An 18,920-nucleotide genomic window follows, 5' to 3' on the forward strand; every position below is an offset into this window, starting at 1 on the left:
ACCTGTACAGCACACTTTATTCAAATAATTTTTGTTTGTCTAGCAGTTTTATATTTTTTGCTCAACATGAACGCAAACGTATAGTCATGTAATTTGATATGATTTTTTTGCGGTATTAATCGAAAGTTTTTTACAAAAAAGGTAAATCACATTTAAGAAATTTTACCATCTCTTGGGCTCCATTACATCGTTTTGGTAATGTATAATATATACCTAATTTTATAAAAAATTTTTATAAAGATATAAGAAAATCCTTTTGGTTTCAAGATCACAAAAGTTTTCTGGGTAAAATAAAATACAAAATTTAAAATGCATAATAGTTATATTAAAATAATATTCCACAGAGGCACACGTTTGGTGATGTACATATATTCTTTAATTAGTAATTATTTATTCTCCGATTGGCCTAATCATCATTCTGGAACCAGCCAAATTTACATGGTCTCCTTTTAGAGGATGCCAGTTAAGACCATGTGCTTTATATGCTTCAGGAAGTACTACTGTCATAAATTTTCCATTAAGATTGCTGCTATGGCAGTTATTATACCACCAAGCACCCTCTACGATATAAAAAAATATTAATTTTTATTAATTTTCTCCTATAGACTATGCTAAGTAATACTGCAATTGAAAAAAGAATTCAAAAAAATAAATACGGTTGTTTTATCAAGAAGTTAAGAAACTTAAAGCGAATACCAGAGATACAATTTATACATGAAAAAAACAAGATGGAACAATCTCACGAGTGCAAAAGAATTAGTGATGGGTAATACATATAGGAGATACATTTTAGTGAACTACTGACTGGGCAAAGTGTAGATGAGAATGAAAGTTTTCTTACAAAGTATAATGGCTTAATAATGGAAATGCCTAGTGAAGGAGAGACTAAACGTATAATTAAAGGTCTCAAAAATAACAAACGACCACAAGAAAACGAAATAGCTGCGGAAATAATAAAGAATGGAGGGAAGAACCACAAAACATATATATAGACTGATCCAAAGGATAGGGGAAGAGGAAAATATTCCCTAAGATTGGACCCAAGTTTTAGTATGTCTCATATGCAGAAAGGAGAATAAATTGGCATGTTAGAACTACAGAGATGTTGCTCCGGTCTTGTTATAAGGTATTATAGTAGGGGAGGAAAGTCTGCTAAATTTGCAGTTACTTGAGCGTTCTATTGGGGACCTATTGGGTTATGAAGAGTAGGTTTCTAAAGCCAAAAAAAGTTAAGTTTAATTTTCCATAAAGTGGAAGACTTTCCATTTTTTAATTTAATTTTCGATTTCCAACAAAAGTTTTTTCCGATTATAGCGCCATCTATCCATAATTCGAAAAAATGTCTCGAAAAAAAGTTGCTTATTTTTACGTAAAGAATCCAAATCTGCAATAAAAATTAGGGCTCCTATTTAAGATTTTAAAGTACTTAACCCCCCACCCCACATCTGTGGGGGATCATGTTTGGTGCCATTCGATGGATTTTTTTTACATGTATTTTGCTGTTTTTCGATTTGATGTCTGATGCAAAATTTTAAATTAACCCGCATCCCTCTCCTTCGGAGGTCGTATCTGGTATCATTTCGCTCATTCGCGTGACGCTCATTTCGCGAGATATTCGCTTTTTTGTGAAACTTTGTAACTAACCCATTTCGTTACGCCCCGCTCAAATCGTCAGATTTTTTAAATACATATACCTACACTGTTTGTTTGTTACTTAACTTACCTTGTCTTAATCTGAGAATTTCGAGTTTTTAGGATAGATTTTCTTCGGACCCCCCTTAACGAACTCCCCTATATTAAGAGACAATAAATGGTAAAGGTACATTTACAGGGTACAAGGTTTCCCCATGTTATAATCTGTCATGAAAAGAAGGAAAGGAAGACTCAGACAAACATGGTTTGATATCGTTCAGGAAGATCTCAGAAAAGGGAGAATTGATGGCGGGGAAGAAAGAATAAGAAACAGGGATGAACGGAAGAAAATAGTAAGTCAATTTAGTGGACAAGGGTCATTATTGGACAAAAATCCACCCACTTGATACAAACTTTGTAATATATAATTATTGTATTTTAGGCCGAGGTTTTCAAGGCCTACTGAGATTTGTAAAATATTTAAATATTGGATAGTTTTACTTTAAATTATATAAACAGTTTTTTTCTACCGCCGTGTTAAAAATGAAATTTTTAGCACTCCATAGGAGCTTTAAAAATGCTACTTTAAAGCACTAGTGCTTTAAAAATTTTAAGGCACTGCAGTTAAAAGTGAATTGTCAGATTGTAAAACGTCAAAATATTTATATTTCATTTATTAACATTAATATTAATAGTACAACTTGCGCAATTTGAAGAAGGTGGTTTAAAAGGTTTTTAAAATTTAATTTATACTGTATTATTGCATTTTTTAGCACGTTTGTAGAAAAAAACTATTAAAATTTGTTAGAATATACAAAAATAAAAGTAACATGTTATTCTATACTTGTTATGATTTACTTGACAGTATAGGCAGTTTTGATGTAATGTCAAAAAAAATATAAAAATGGAATGTCAGTCAAGTTGAAGTAAAAGTTTTTGTAGATATTGTCCTGTATTTGAGAATAAATAAATTATAATTGTTGATATATAAAACGTTTGTAGAAAAAATATTTTATGGTATACGTGTTAAAAAGTACATTTTTAAGGCACTCATGTCAATTGCAGAATTCGCTTCGCTCATTCATGCGTGCCTTAAAATTGTACTTTTAACACTTATATCATAATAATTGATGGATTCGACCGTTACTTGATGGAAGTTCATTTTATCTAACAATAAAAAACTGAAAACGTTTGTTTTCTAGATTTTCACAAAATTTATTACAACTATGTGACTACAGCTGTTTCGGCAGAGTGCCTTTCTCAAGTAATATAGTTTACAATGTGTTTGCCTTTTTAAGTCTTGTAACTGAAGAGGTTGAGGAGTGGGGAGCTGTTTGTCTCGAGTGGGTCATTCAGAATTATATCTGTATTTTTCAGTTTATTAATTTTCATAGATCCTAAAAAAGAACGCTTAAGGCTTTTATTTTGAATATGCAGAATTTGAAGCTATTCATTGAAAGAATGATTATGATCTAGAATGTGAAGTGCGTATGTAGAAGTGTCTGTTTTTCTATTGTTAAAAGCCCTTATGTGTTCTGCTATCCGTTTGTCGAAAGTTCTGCCAGTTTGACCGATGTACGTTTTCGGACAGTCACCACAAGTTAGTTTGTACACACCACTCTGTAGTTGCTTTCTCTTTCGGCTTTTATTCTTCTTCTTAATATATTTGCTTAAGTTGTTGTTAGCTCTGAAAGCTGGTGTTATTCCTTTCTTTTTTATGTATCTGGCTATTTTTGTTGTTATCTTGCCAGTATATGTGAGAGAGCATAAAGTACTGCGTTCTGTCTGTGGTGGTGGATACACTAATTTCATCGCTTTCTTATGGAGTTTTCGGTTTAAAATTTAGTTAACTGTTTGTTCGTTATAGCCGTTGTTTACTGCTATTTGTTCAATGATGTTTAGTTCTATCTCGAAGTTATTTTTTGTCATGGGAATTTCTGTCAGTCTATGTATCATGCTGTGATAGGCTGCTACACAATTCATCATCCCATCCTACACAACACAAATTAGCAGCCTACCATAGAATGATACATAGACTGACAGAAATTCTCATGACAAAAAATAAATTCGAGATAGAACTAAACATCATTAAACAAATAGCAGTAAACAACGGCTATAACGAACAAACAGTTAACAAAATTTTAAACCAAAAGCTCCATAAGAAAGCGCTAAATTTAGTGTATCCACCACCACAGAAAGAACCCAGTACCTTCTGCTCTCTCACATATACTGGCAAGATAACAACAGAAATAGCCAGATACATAAAAAAGAAAGGAATAACACCAGCTTGCAGAACTAACAACAACTTAAGCAAATATATTAAGAACAACAAAAGCCAAATGAGAAAGCAACTACAGAGTGGTGTGTACAAACTGACTTGTGGTGACTGTCCGAAAACGTACATCGGTCAAACTGGCAGAACTTTTGACAAGTGGATAGCAGAACACAAAAGAGCTTTCAACAATAGAAAGACAGACACTTCTACATACGCACTTCACCTTCTAGATCATAATCATTCTTTCAATGAACAGTTTCAAATTCTGCATATTCAAAATAAAGGCCTTAAGCTATCTTTTTTAGAATCTATAAAATTAATAAACTGAAAGATACAGATATAATTCTGAATGACCAACTCGAGACAAACAGCTCCCCACTCCTCAAACTCTTCAGTTAAATACTTAAAAAGGCAAACACATTGTAAACTATATCACTTGAGAAAGTCACTCTGCCGAAACCGCTGTAGTCACATAGTTGTAATAAATTTTGTGGAAGTATAGAAAACAAACGTTTTCAGTGTTTTAATGTTAGAACTTATATCATAAATAACTATTAAACAGCATTTAGTAACAAAAAAAACGCATTTACCAAAAATTTGAGCACAATTCCCAGAGGATTTATCTTGATCCACATCAACTGTTGTAAACTTTAAACCAATGTGATTGGCTAGACCATCCCCAGCATTTCCTGAGTATCCTGTAAGTTCTTTTAGTGGATAGCCGTCCATTTCAGAACCGATTGAGAATGATGAGTATTTTGCATAACTAATATTTTTGTTCGTCTCTGTTACCTCTACAAGAAGTTCGTTTCTATCGAATGCTACAAAAATAGTTGTATATAATAAATGTTGTCTTTAACCCGCCACTACACGCGCTATGAGTGAATACCTCACCATATTTGTTTATAACCAATGAAATCGTCTTAACTAATACGATAACCTTGAACACCCAGGAAAGCCTTTAAGCCTTTTAGCATCGTTCATGAGATTGTATGAAAAAGTTATAGAATATTTCAGTCGGTCAGTGTGCTTTGTGATACTTGAAAGAAGTGACATCCCTCTTCAAGTGAGAGAATTCCTCACTGCGCGTGCAATCACGGTGAAATCACGTTTCTGTTATCTCAAAGAAACTTTTAGGTTTTTGTTTAATATTTGGGTAGGTTTAATTAAAATATTATTGTTTAGGTTAGGTTATGAACAGTGGCGCACCGAGTGGGATTAAAATCCCTCCCAGAACATATATAAATATATATAAAAGAAAGTAGGAAAATGTAACTTGTCTTTCGCAAATAATACAAAAAACTTTCGGTACCCAAGCCAACCCCCTCCCCCCAGGGGAAAATTCTAGGTGCGCCACTGGTTAAGAACATTTTTTAAATTTACCTATTCTAATTGGGAAATAATCCACAATTTAACTTGAAAAATTGATTTTATTGACGTTTCGGATTCCACCTCGGACGTCGTTATCAAAATACAAAATATTAATAGCGTTGACTGATAAATATACTGGTATATCCGTATTTATCAATCAACGTTAATAGTTAATTACATAAATGCCACAAAGAAATAGATTCAGAACAGTTGTTAATTTTAATTTGTATTTTTATTAAAATGCATTCGCGTAATGATTCGCGTATGAATCCGTCGGTCTTGACGGTACAGTTAGCTGAGGCGCAGTCGATCGACAAGTTTAGTGGATTTGCGATCGCTGGTTCGAGCCTCAGCATGGTCATGAAATTAGTAAAAGGCCAACGCCGTAGTATAAAACTCTCAATAGAGTCTACGACTTGGTCTGGAATAAACTGGCGTCTGATCGGCCTATGGAGGAGCGGTACGGCAAGGGATAAGGGCTTGCGGCTTGGTGATACTCCTCCTAAGATCCCTACCGAAGGGAGTTGACGCCTAAGAACAGTGTGTATATATAATTCGCGTAAATAACGTCAATTACTTCAGTGGCTTGCTGAAATTGAAAATGAAGAAAACTTGCTTTTGATCTATATTATTTTTACTTTTGTTTTGTTAAATTAATAAAAAAAATTGGTTTACGAGACTTTCTGTAATATTATTATTATCCAGATTTAGCCATACGGCTCACACTCCCTCTGAGGGGAAAATTGACTCATCCCAGATACCTATGGTATCAAAAGGATTGAGCTCTGGTGGGACTCTTTCCGTGTTATCGAGCCCTAGGTGACTTGGAATGCAGGTGTATCTCCCAAAAATTTTCTTACAATTCTGGCCGTCGCAAGTAGTACAGCTTTCTGCATGGTCTTATAAATATGTTCATTGAGACCCAGCTTTTTTATGCTTTCGAGGAGGGTCTTCGGAATGACTCCAGTAGTAGACATAACAATAGGTATCGTCTGCGTACTTTGCATTCTCCATTGTCTCCGTATTTGAATTTCCAGATCTCTATACTTGGCGATCTTTTCAGTAAATTTACTACGTAAATTATTGTTGTTAGGTATCGCCACATCAATTAGTGTTGTTTGTCTTGTTAATTTATTAACTAGTACGAGATCTGGTCTATTATGTGCCACTGTTTGGTCTGTGAGCACACTGCGGTCCCAGTATAGCTTGTAGTTGCCATCCTCAAGCATACTCTCAGGAACGTATTGATAATATGGGAGATGGTCCGTTTGGAGAAGTCCCAGCTTGTTAGCTATCTCTTGATGAAGGATTTTTCCCACTGCGTCATGCCGTTCCTTGTATTCAGTTGCAGCAAATGCCTGGCAGCCCCCTGTAATATGTTGGATGGTTTCTTGGGCTTGACATCCATATCGGCATCTGTCGTTTTGAACCTGAGGGTCTTTGACGATATATTTCAGGTAATTTCTGGTTGGTATAACCTGATCCTGAATGGCCAGTAATGAACCCTCCGTTTCAGGGAACATCTTTCCTGATGTCAACCAATAGTTCGACGCTATATTGTCGACATAGTCTTGGCTAACTTCATTGGGATGTCGCCCGTGCAGAGGTTTACCCATCCAGGTGCGCAGTTTTTCGTCCTTAGTAAGGTGGTTTATGCGCATTTCTGGTTCCCTCAATTTGACCGGTGTTGTGTCATCTACTGCGCAAATTGCGCGGTGTAGAGTAGATGTCTCAGCCTGCATCTGAAAATAAGTTCTTAAATTAGCAATCTGTTTATCTAATTGCTCACCTATATCCATAAGTCCTCTTCCTCCTAAATACCGGGGTAATGTCGTTCGTTCTACTGCACTTTTAGGGTGGTGTTTTTGTGCCTTTGTGAGGTGTGTTCGCACTTTTCGCTGAAGATTTTCTATATCCGTTTTTGTCCACTTAACAATACCAAATGAATAGCTAAGCGCGGAACAAGCGTAGGTGTTCAGTGCCTTAAACAAATTTTTACTGTTAAGCTGTGAACGAAGTAGCTGTTTTACCCTTCTTATAAACTCAGTAGTTATCTCAGTTTTCATTTGCTTATGGTCAATTTTCCGCGCCTGCTTTACTCCAAGATATTTGTACATATCGTTATCGCCCATGGCCTGGATGTTCTGGCCATTTTGCATATCGAATCCACCGGGCTGCACCTTTCCTCTGACTATATTCAAAACACGGCACTTGTCTAGACCGAGCTGCATACTAATATCATTAGAGAATGTTTCTACAGTTTTTAGCATCTCTTCTAGGTGTTCTCGAGTGGAAGCCATTACTTTCAAATCATCCATATACAACAGATGATTGAGCTTCGCTACTACAGTATTATTGCTTTTAATGCTAAAACCTGAGTCAGTGGAGTTTAATATTTATTATTATTATTATTATTATTATTATTATTACATAACAAGTAAGGGTAGAGGAGCAAGCTCCTATTATGCCCAAAAACAAAGAAAAATAACAATGTAAAATAACTACTGACAGTTACATAAAATAAGAGATATTAGTAAAATATCCATAGAAAATTTAACATCGTGCAATTTTTATGTATGAAATATTGTCGTATCCAGTCTGTTTTTAAACGTATTCACTGTAGTTGCTGATATGGTGTCTCGATCTAAATTATTCCAAATATTAAATATCCTGTTAGGCAAGAAGTTTACTCTGGACCGTGCTATTGCCTGCTCCTTCTTTAATTTGTATTGGTGGCCTCTTAATCTATCATCTCGGTTTATGGTAAACATGGTATTCAGGTTTCCAAAGTTGTATTTCAGAATTCGGAAGCACAAAATTAGATCACCTCGAAGACGTCGACGCTCGAAAGTCGTTAGATGAGCCATGGTGAGTCTATCTTCATAACAAGGTCTTACGCGGCCGAATGCGAGTCTTGTAGCTTTACGCTGCACATTTTCGATTAATACCTTGTCACGAGCGAGATCTGGATTCCAAACCGGTCCCGCAAACTCAAGAGTAGGTCTGACGTATATTGAATAAAGTCTGCACATGGAATTTAAAGAAATACGTGTAAAACACCTACGTATCAGAAATAGTTTCGAGTTTGCACGTTTACACACCGACACAATATGCTCCGACCAATTTAAGTCACTGTTAATTATCACTCTGAGGTCGTTGTGGGAGGTTACCGAGCTTAAGGGATGTCCATTTATAAAGTACGGTAGTGACGGGTTGTTCTTGCCAATGTGTAGTACAACGCATTTCTCAATGTTTAGAGGAAGTAACCATTCCAAGGACCACTTCAATATTGTATCGAGATCATGTTGAAGAACATGTTGGTTAACAATAGGATTAACGTACAACTTGGTATCATCAGCGTAAATGGAAACCTTACTAGATATAATGAGTGGAAGATCGCTTGTATAGACACAGAAGAGAAGTGGTCCAAGTACCGATCCTTGTGGAACTCCGCTCTTGACAGGTTTATCTGATGAATATGCTTCCCCAACACGAACTCGGAAATACCTATCAGATAGGAAATTCTGAATCCAAAGGTTTAACTTTCCGCGGATACCAAAGTGATCCAATTTAGCTAGTAGTCGACGCTTGGGAACAAATATGTGAGTACAATCCATTATACAGTTATACATGTTGACATTCATTCTTCCTCGAAATAAGTCGAATTGATGTAGGTGAGGGCGACGCTCATACGCGTGCAACCACGTCACAATAGAAGACGCGTGTAACGGCGGGTTAAAGTTAATTAGTATCAAGTACGTCAGCATAAATAAACTTCGGTAAAATCACAATCAAGATGCACTAAAAACAAAAAAACCTAGACACTTAAATATTACGAGCAGCAGTCACAAATCATGATTTCAATGTGGACTGCAAATTGGATTGCGCAATTTACATTGTATAGGGTAAACTACCCATTAGTTGGCACCTTTAAGAATCTGCCAGTACAAATTCGTTTGCAAAAACTCTAAAAATATTTTTATCTAATTGTGTCTGGGAGTGAGATACGCACAATATAGGTATCAGGTTTTGAAAAAATTAATTAATTTACTTACATATCAACTATAAGCTTTGTTAATATTGAAGTAAAGTCAAAAAAACTAATTTTCTAATTGTTGGCACCCTAAACCCAATGATGAGCACCCCATTTGTTGGCATGGGTCTAAATGCTGGCATCTCATTTGTTAGCATGGGTCTAAATGTTGGCACCTCATTTGTTGGCACTTGTCTAGTTTTTGGCACCCATTTATGGAATTCATTTTTCTTGTGTGTACGGTTAAGAATAATAAAAATTAACAAAAAAAGGTAACAAAGTCAATATAGTGAAATCAGAAAAAATACAAAAATACTCAAACTAAATACATAGGTACAATTATTCTTGTTTAAACAAACTCTGTTTCTCTAAACATTTTATGTGGTAAACATTCGTAAATTTGTTCAGTACATATAAAACATAGTCTATCATACTAAACAATATTCTTTTTTGGGATGTCTGTAAAAAAGTCGTCATCGCCTAATGCCTGATTTAAATTTCTAACATGTTTTTCTTTCATTGTTGATGTTTTAGGTTTTTGTTATTATTTTTTTGTTTTCATTATACCGTTTTTTACTAAGGTTTTATTTTTTATTTGTGATTTTGCGTTATTTTTCCTTCCTTTTTGCAACTTTCAATAGTCTTTTCTGTCTATTTTCTGTTTCTTTTATTTTTCGTCTTTTTCTTTTTATTTTGTTTCGGCGTTGGTTTTGTAGTCAGAAGAAGTTAGTACAAATATGTTTTACAGTACTATTAAAGTTAACTGCATTGGTACATATTTATTTGGTGGTTTCTGGTTGGTTAATTTCATGTAATCTTTCGTCCTCTAAAAATATTATATCAATGTTAAAGTTTAAGTTACTTAAATCTATATTTTGACTTTTGTCGATAATAACAGACATATATATTTTCAATGTCATCATTTTTGAAATCACCATTGCTTCAATATTTCTGAAATAAGTTAAGGACGATGACACCTTAATTTCCTTATAAACTTTTTTAAGATGTGAAAATATTTACAGTTGAGAGATAAACATCCACTTGTATCAGAATTAATTTCGTCTATTAAGTCGGCATCAAAAAAATTTATTATATTTGATTTATCTGATTTTATACACATTTTTTTGCCTTTTGGAGCCACATAAATACGTTTAGGATACTCAACTATAGAAAAAAGTTGTTTCTTTTTTGGATAGGTTTCAATATGTTTGTACCAACTTCTCCTATCGTTTTCGTAAACAGCGGATAACGCATTTGTTACTCCTTCTGGTGTTCTTTTTAACAACCCCGGATGGCGTTAAATAAATAATTTGTACCGACGTTCGCCAGGCACGTTGTTTTTAAACAGATTTGATCTATGTTCTACGTCTAAAAATGATTTGACAGCCATTTGTAAATCAATTTTGCGTCTCGGAAACCCTTTTTGATCATTTTCAATAATCCAATTGACCAGTTTTAGTTCCTCATTTTCTGACAGAAACGTATTCCTGCCTTTTTTAAGTTTCGTGAACTTATTCCCTAATCTATATTAAATTGTAGCTCTAGGAATTGAATATTTCACAGCAACTCTTTTCTTAGATACACCTTGTCTAACTTCCTCAAGAGCTTTCTGCAGCAGTTCTTCATTATATATATTTTTTGTATCTAAAAAAATAGACACTGTTATCAGAATGACTTGATGACAATTTTTATATTCTAATAAAAATTTAGTTTTAGTAAGCCTACTTCGTTTAAGCAATTGATAGTTACAAGTTTATTTGATTTCTCTATTTTTTAAAAAAAAAGGTATACGTGATTAAAATGGCATATACCTAGTGAATATTGTGTTCTCAATTTTGGGTACGGCGGGTTAAAAAGTTTCATTTCAATAAAATAATTACATTTTTGTACCATACTGAACATTTAGGAAAAACATCCGAAGTTCTTCTAAATGTTGGCACTCTCATAATTTTTACGGAAAGTGTTTTTTTGACAAATTCTAACTTCAAATTAAGACTAATAGATATACTTTTTTAGCGTATGTTTAATACATATTTTTTCTATTGTTAAATATCTGAAATTTATTGGTTATTGACTGGGACCATACATGTTTACCTAACAAAAGTCGTAAGTTTAATCAACTTTATTTTTCATCTCACCTTTCGTTTATGAACTCCTGATCTTATTTTCTTGTTTTTATTAGAAGCATTTAGATCCAATTTTATCGTATTTTCTCTTAAATTAAAGAAATTTTGTTAATTATTATCGGTGCCAAAAATTAGCTAAAATAATATACTATTAACGTAAAATTGGCATGCATGAGCCAATATTTGAAAAAATTATCATACTGCATTCCAAATATTGGCACCCCTTTTTTTCACAATATTTTTATGTTATAACGTTTTTTTATCTTAGAGCATGAATTATACACTTTTATATAATAACTACTACCATCGAAAACAACGTTTTCAATCTAAAAATGAAACTAAATCGATTTTTAAAATTCCTACTCTGTTAAGGATTGAGACAAATTTCTTGCCTTGTTGATGGAGACAGACAATCACAGACCTATTTCACAGATCAAACTGAACTCATACTATAAATACGTGATGTTTTGTATTACCAAAAATGTTGCCAAATATAATAATTTCTCTAAATAACGCTATATTTTTACAAAAACTGAAAAAATTCAACTAAGGTGCCAACAAATGACTCAGTGCCAATATTTAGGAGTTTTACCCTAGATCCCAAAAAATGATTTACAAAGCTTATAGACCGTAAATCATGATTCGAGGGTGTTTCTCGTAACGTTGAAGTGTCTTGGTTTGTTTATTTCTTGTGCATGTTGATTGTGATTTTAATATATTAGTAGTTCAATATAACGAACGTGAATGAAAATTAGGACTATTCCCTAGAAATCAAATGAAGGACAGAGAAGGCAAGATCTCCATTTTAAAAAATGACCAAACTGTGCAAATATCATGATTTAAGAATGCTCACAAAACTAAGGTTACTGTCATGTTATGTCTTCGCTATACTGTTATACGGAGTTGAGTTGTGGACCCACACAGACGCTACCTGCAAAGAAATTGAGGCTTTCGACATGTGGCTTCATTGTTGAATCCTGAAGATATCTTATAACAACCATTGGCTGAAAAATCTACGTACGTGGTTCAACACAACTACCGCTAATATTTTTTAGTATGACATATTTTGCATAGTACACAGATTTCCATGATGTTCGCAAGATACGAAACGGATATGCACTACAAAACGTAGTTTAGGAAAAAATTAGAATTTGTGAATGTAAAGAGAGACTTAGTAGAGAATTTTGATCCTATTTTTTATTGTCCAAATTAACGTAAACGTACATAAGTTTCCAAAAATTATTTTTATGTTAGTATGAAGTAGTTACATCTCTCTCTTGTCTTTCCCCATTACTGAGGATCGTGATTTCTTTCAATAGTCCTAACAATTATTTTCCATTGGTCTCTATTTTCAGCTGCTCTAAGAGCTTCGCAGAATGAGTTTCCAGCTGAATTTTTAATTTGGTCGGATCATCTAGTTGGTGATCGTCCTCTTGATCTTCTCCCCGGAACGTGTCCAAAAACAATTAGTCTCTTCAAACTATCGTCACCTCTGCGATCCACGTGACCGAAGAATTGCTAGATTCGTTGCAGACATATTGTGACAGCCTGTTTTTAATCTCGAGTTGGTTTAGAATGGAGACGTTTGTCCTATGAACTGTCCAAGGTGTGAGTAGCATTCTTCTCCAGCACCACATCTCAAAGGCATCAATTTTTTGGCGCTCGCGTACGCGAAAAGTCCAAGTCTCTATCCCGTATGGAAATATTGAGAATACAAGGGCATTCACCAGTCTCACCTTGCTATTTTGGGAGATAGGTCTGTCTTTCCAATCTTCTCTAAGTCTTCCAAACTGTCCTTCCAAAATAGGTCTCTAAACTTCTGCTTCACAGTTACCATCGCTAGTTATACTAGACCCGAGATAGACAAAAGTGTTTACTATCTGATATTCCAGTAACATGTTATGCAGCTGAATTCTATTGAATAGTGTCGAATCTGTCAACTACCATTATTTTTGTCTTAGCTTTATTGATTTTTAGTACAACTTTAATGCTTTCATACTCAACTCTTTGCAGGAGATCAAACATTTCTTGCTCATTTGCTGCTATAAGTGTAGTGTCATCAGCAAATCTTAAATTGGAGATTTTCCTTCCAGCTACTGTTACTTCACTGGCCCATCGTTCTAAAGCCATGCTCATGACATGTTCACCATAAATGTTGAATAAGTCAGGTGACACGCACAGCTGTCAAACACTTCTCTCAGTTTTGAATGGGTTTGAGAACTTCTGATCTAGTCGTACTGTTGCTATATTGGATGGTATAGTAGTTACATGATGGTGTGTAAATATGAAAAATTAGCTAGAAAATAATAGTTATTAGATATCCATATATACTAGACAACATATTATGAGTATTAGTTACTAGTACATAATCCTATATTAAGCCTTAATAGAGTTTGTTATGGATCTATAAACAAGAAACATTACCTGTCATGTGATAAATATTTTCAAGTCCTATCCAAAATTCAACATTAAGATCACCAAAGCCGAACTTGTAATCTCTCCAAGGTAGATAGAAATCTTGAGATCCGTCAAATCTTTTCTGGATATGAGTCCAGCCACCTCCTTTAGTTTCCATATCGCACAAAACTGCAAACGGCTTGTTACTTGTTCTAGGTTTGATTACGTATACACCTGACTTATTGTTTCCTAAATATTACTATTTATTAATATACCGATGAATTGCTATAAATATACTACATCCAAATCACCAAACTAAGTAAAGAAAATCACACCAAAAAAATAAAGAGAAGAATAAAATTGACTTAGGCATCATTCAATGAAAAAGTTCCCATGCTGCAGGGACATAATTTTGAAATTGAGATCGAAAATTTTAAGGTGCTATGTGATCTCCATACTGTTGTACGGCATGGAAGCTTGGACACTGAAAAATATAAACATCAAAAACTTTGAGGTATTCGAGATGCGGTGCTACCGGAAAATGTGGAAAATACCATGGACAGATAGAGTAACAAAAAAAGATTTTTTGCTGAAGATAGGGAAGGAATGCGGAGTCATAAAAACAATACAAACAACAAAAGTTGAGATATCTTGCCACATAATGAGAGGGCAAAAGTGCTCCCTGCCAAGGCTGATCCAAGGAAAAATCTCGGGAAAGAGAAATGTGGGACGTAGGAGGATTTCCTTGTTGCGAAATTTAAGGGAGTGGTACGGGTGCAGTTCAATACAATTGTTCAGAGCTGCAGCCAACAAAGTTAAAATTGCTGTGATGGTAGCCAACCTCCGATAGGAGACGGTCCCGCAATGAAAAGAGGGCATCATTCAGAATTATAATCTAACGAACAGAAAATACCCCGAATACCTATAAACAGATCAATAATTAATCTATAGATTGATGAACAAAATTATTAGGCTAATTCCTCATCAAATTAGTTAAATGGAACGTTTTTTCTACTTCCTGAAAAAAGTTGATTTGTGGTTTATAACCTTTTACCTTGCAACCGTCGATATACTATTATTGTACTACGTTTAATGCTAAAAATTAAATAAAAGTAAATCGATGGCCTACGGCGTATATTGGAGACAACTGGCTTAGTCGGTGGTCACTTTTAACCTAAAAACAGTAAAATCCTTTATAAAAGGTATATATTTAAAAACCCTAAAAAGGGCTGCATCACATAATTAGTTTTCGACTGGTTTACCAGTCATCATCAGTGCTTACCTAAAATGAATATAACCTGGTAAAATAATGCAAAGATTTTGAAATGTTGGCTATGGTTAAGAAAAGTTGTAGGTTATACTCACTTGAAGTTTACATTCTTACCACCAAGATATAATATAACAAAAATATGAGGGTCAAAGCCCTGTATAAGTAAGCCATCAAGGAAACATAGGTTGAAAATGCTAATTTAAGCGTGGATGTTTGAAATATTTTTACTAATATGCCCCAGGTAACACCTGAGCTGTGATTTGGCTTGTTCACATGGTGGAAGTGTGGCATCAAGTAACAATAAAATGGATAGAAACCTCCGAACGATGACAAGACAGAAATGACAGTTCCACAGGAAATTGAAAAATTAACCTATCATATTTAAAAGCTATGATGCACGGCTTGTTAAAATTAGAAATGATGTAACAACACACTCCATTATGAAAATTATCATTTAAAATTCAGCAAACTAGAGATGTTGTAGTTAAAAATGTATTCATAAATATATGTATTGCTATATTCCTATTTGACATAAGAAATAAAAGTCTATAGTTGTATTTAAAATTCAAATAAAAATAAAGGTTTTAGTTTTTCTCGACCGCGGGCATGTAAATTTGGAACACCCTGTATAAAACAAATTATGTATAGGTAGTTTTTAAGAAAGTGTTTCGGAGAAGTGTTTACGAACCCCAGGAACAATACGACTCAAGTAAACAATTAGAGTGAGGTTTAAAAAGAAAGTGTTCGTGGAAAGGTGTGAATAACCACCGATAATTCATATTCTAGCAAATAAGATAATAGGTTATTAAATTTGTAAAGAGGGTTAATGTGGAAAGTAAAATCGAAATGGGGAATATTATTTTTTCTTGAAATCCAATAAGATATTTAGAAAAAGGAAAGTGTGTTGGTGAATACGGATAATTGAAAGTTGCTTGGGATTGGGTGATTTTGGAATGCTTGAAGGAGTATTTGGAAGGAGGAGAATGAATGAGGAATGAGAGTCAGAATGTTTTGGGCGATCGAGAGGCGAAGGCCAGTTTTCGAGAAGAATGTACAAAAAAGTGAAACGCCGGGTTGGTTAGTTTTGTCTTTAAAAAAATAAAAAGTAAGATATCGTGGAGCGAGTGATAGACCGAGTCGAGATAGTATATAACTCCTTGAGTCTAGAGTATCCCGGTTTTTGTTGAAGTGTTTGAAAAAGGTAGAACACGGCATCAGGAGAAGGCAGGAACGAGGGCTGTACGAGGCGTAGTTTTCAAAGTTGCCGAGGCATTACTGGAGGACTTGGACGAGTCGTTGGATCGCAACCCAAGCCAATAGGAAACGTGTTTTGTGTGAAGACATTGTCAAATCATCAGTAAAGGTCAGTCTATTTTGTTATGACATGAATGTATGGTTTGTGTATTAAATACCACATTGAAAATTGAGCCACACAATCACTATTAAAGAAATTTCATCAAACCTAAATCAATTTGTTACTGATAAATCAGAATAGTTCATTATAAATAAAATAAATTTGGAGACAAAAAGAAATAAGATTCCCATTTTTGTAACTGTTGTATTAAATAAAGATAGAAAGATGAGATATAAGAAATATTAAGCAGTTATTGCCATTTAGATAAAATAAACGATTTTTATAATTTCTAATTGAAATCCGTATGTGTGTATTATTTGACTCTCTTTTATCTATCCCGATTAGGAATCCACTGAGAAATACTTTGAAGCCACGAAAGTAAGTAATTGATATTATAATTTAGCCCTGAGATTGACACTATATTGGTATTTGATCTGATTGATTAATGAGATAATTATTGATTAATTAATTAAGATAAATTACATCTGAGAACATCATTAGATTTCAAAAGTAAGATCACAACAGTATATATAAAAATATAAAAATATTTCAAACATCCACGCTTAAATTAGCATTTTCAACCTATCTTGATGGATTACTTATACAGGGCTTTGCCCCTCATATTCTTGTTATATTATATCTTGGTGGTTAGCATGTAAACTTCACGTAATTATAAACTACAACTTTTCTTAACCGTAGTCAAAATTTTAAAACCTTTGCATTATTTTACCAGGTTATATTCATTTTAGGTAAGCACAGATGATGACTGGTAAACCAGTCGAAAACTAGTTATGTGATTGTGATGTAGCCCTTTTTAGGGATTTTAAATATATACTTTTTATAAAGGATTTTACTGTTTTTTGTATTACATGGTATACAGCCAACTACAGGAAAACTTTTTCCTTGTGTATCTTTTTAAACTATTTTCGGTTGTAAGATATTTTTTGTACCTCAAAGTGTATTAAGTGTAAAGAAGACGATCAATTTTCCTACAGCATGACTCTGTACGTAACCTACGGCCTTTATTGGACACCACAGCCCAAAATAATAATTAAATATTCGTATACCAAAACAGCTATAATGTATTTAGGAAATAAAAAGAATTTTCAATGAAAAAAATTTCTTACCAGCTTCTAAGATTTCTCTGCAACTCCTTGGATAATTATTTTCTAAATTTTTCGCAACTGGATTTAAACGACAGATCGGTAATTGACTTCTACCTACTAAATATTTACATTGGTCAAACACACTTGAAATAGGTTTTTCGTAATCTTGAATGCCATTTTGCTTATCTATTCCAAATGACAACTTTATGGGAACTTGAAAATAGTCTTCTTTGGTTTCTAAAATAATTTTTCATTACAAATATGTAATTATGTACATTTTACTGCTTCTTTGAAAACTAACGTAGAATTTTAGGATATAATACTGATTAAAAAATTCAGAATAATTATTTTTCTGCAGCCGTCTCGAAAATTAAAGTTTCGGTGTGATTAAAAAATCAAAAATTTAACTTTAAACAAATCGTAACTAAAACAACTATTTTTGGAACGATATTTTTTTTTCATTCGTGGAACGATGTTTTTACTTATGGAATTTACTTTTTACTTTTTAGGTAGTTTAAAAATATTTTTTTGCCTATACGGTCTTATTATAGGTACTAACGAAAAATCATAAATGGTTTAAATAATTTATAAAACAATTTTTATGGTTTTCTGAAAAGGCCGGAATCCCGCGTACCAAAAAATTTATTAATAGCAAGCTGAAAATTTGTTAATAGCTTAACGGTGTCTAATCGGACAAACTTTGATGTATGGGAACACTGAAACAGGGAAGTTTAAATTGTAGAACGTGATTTTAATAATTATGGAACGTTTCATCCTGACAAGTTTAGGATTGTGAAAACTATCAGGTTGTTTTGAAGTTTATTTAATAACAAATTTTATATTTATATTATTAGTATGATAGAATTGATTCAAAAAATGACATAACCCAGACATCCAAAGTGAAAATTATCCTCCAACACCAAATTGTTCTATATATTCCATATAATGTTCAGAAAAAAGTCACACCTATTTGAGCGTCGGGTTTGGGGGGGAGAGGGGGCAGAAGTCGGTAAATTCGTAGTTTTTTAGGTTTTTCGTAAATATTTCTAAAACTATGAGGTTTAGCATGAACAACCTTTTATACAAAAATGTTCTACATTAAATTTGAAATAAAAAAGGCCCTATACACAATCTTCCTGAAATGAACGGTTCAAAAGTTACGGAGGTAGTATAGTATAATTGTTCCAAAAAAAGGCCTAACCCAGACATCCAAAGTAAAAGTTTTCCTCCAACACCAAATTATTCTATATGGTCCACATACTGTTCAGTAAAAAGTTACACCATTTTGAGCGTCCGGTTTGGGGGGGAGATGGGGGAGAACTCAGTAAATGAGTAGTTTCTTTACGTTTTTCGTCA

At 33.7% G+C, this 18,920-nt stretch overlaps 1 protein-coding gene across 1 annotated transcript in view; it reads right to left on the reverse strand.

Annotated features, from left to right (window-relative positions):
- Nucleotides 1-303: 303 nt before the first annotated feature.
- LOC114336783 (microfibril-associated glycoprotein 4-like) overlaps nt 304-18,920 on the reverse strand; it is a 29,992-nt gene continuing 11,375 nt past the window's right edge. The window contains exons 3-6 of the mRNA XM_028287159.2: nt 17,586-17,801; nt 13,862-14,083; nt 4,498-4,728; nt 304-560 (exon numbers count right to left, since the gene is read on the reverse strand). Of these exons, the coding sequence (XP_028142960.1) occupies nt 391-560; nt 4,498-4,728; nt 13,862-14,083; nt 17,586-17,801 (839 nt within the window). The 3' untranslated portion in view covers nt 304-390. The remainder of the gene's footprint in view (nt 561-4,497; nt 4,729-13,861; nt 14,084-17,585; nt 17,802-18,920) is intronic.

The sequence above is a fragment of the Diabrotica virgifera genome, chromosome 7, assembly GCF_917563875.1.
Source record: "Diabrotica virgifera virgifera chromosome 7, PGI_DIABVI_V3a".
Classification (NCBI taxonomy): Eukaryota; Metazoa; Arthropoda; class Insecta; order Coleoptera; family Chrysomelidae; genus Diabrotica; species Diabrotica virgifera.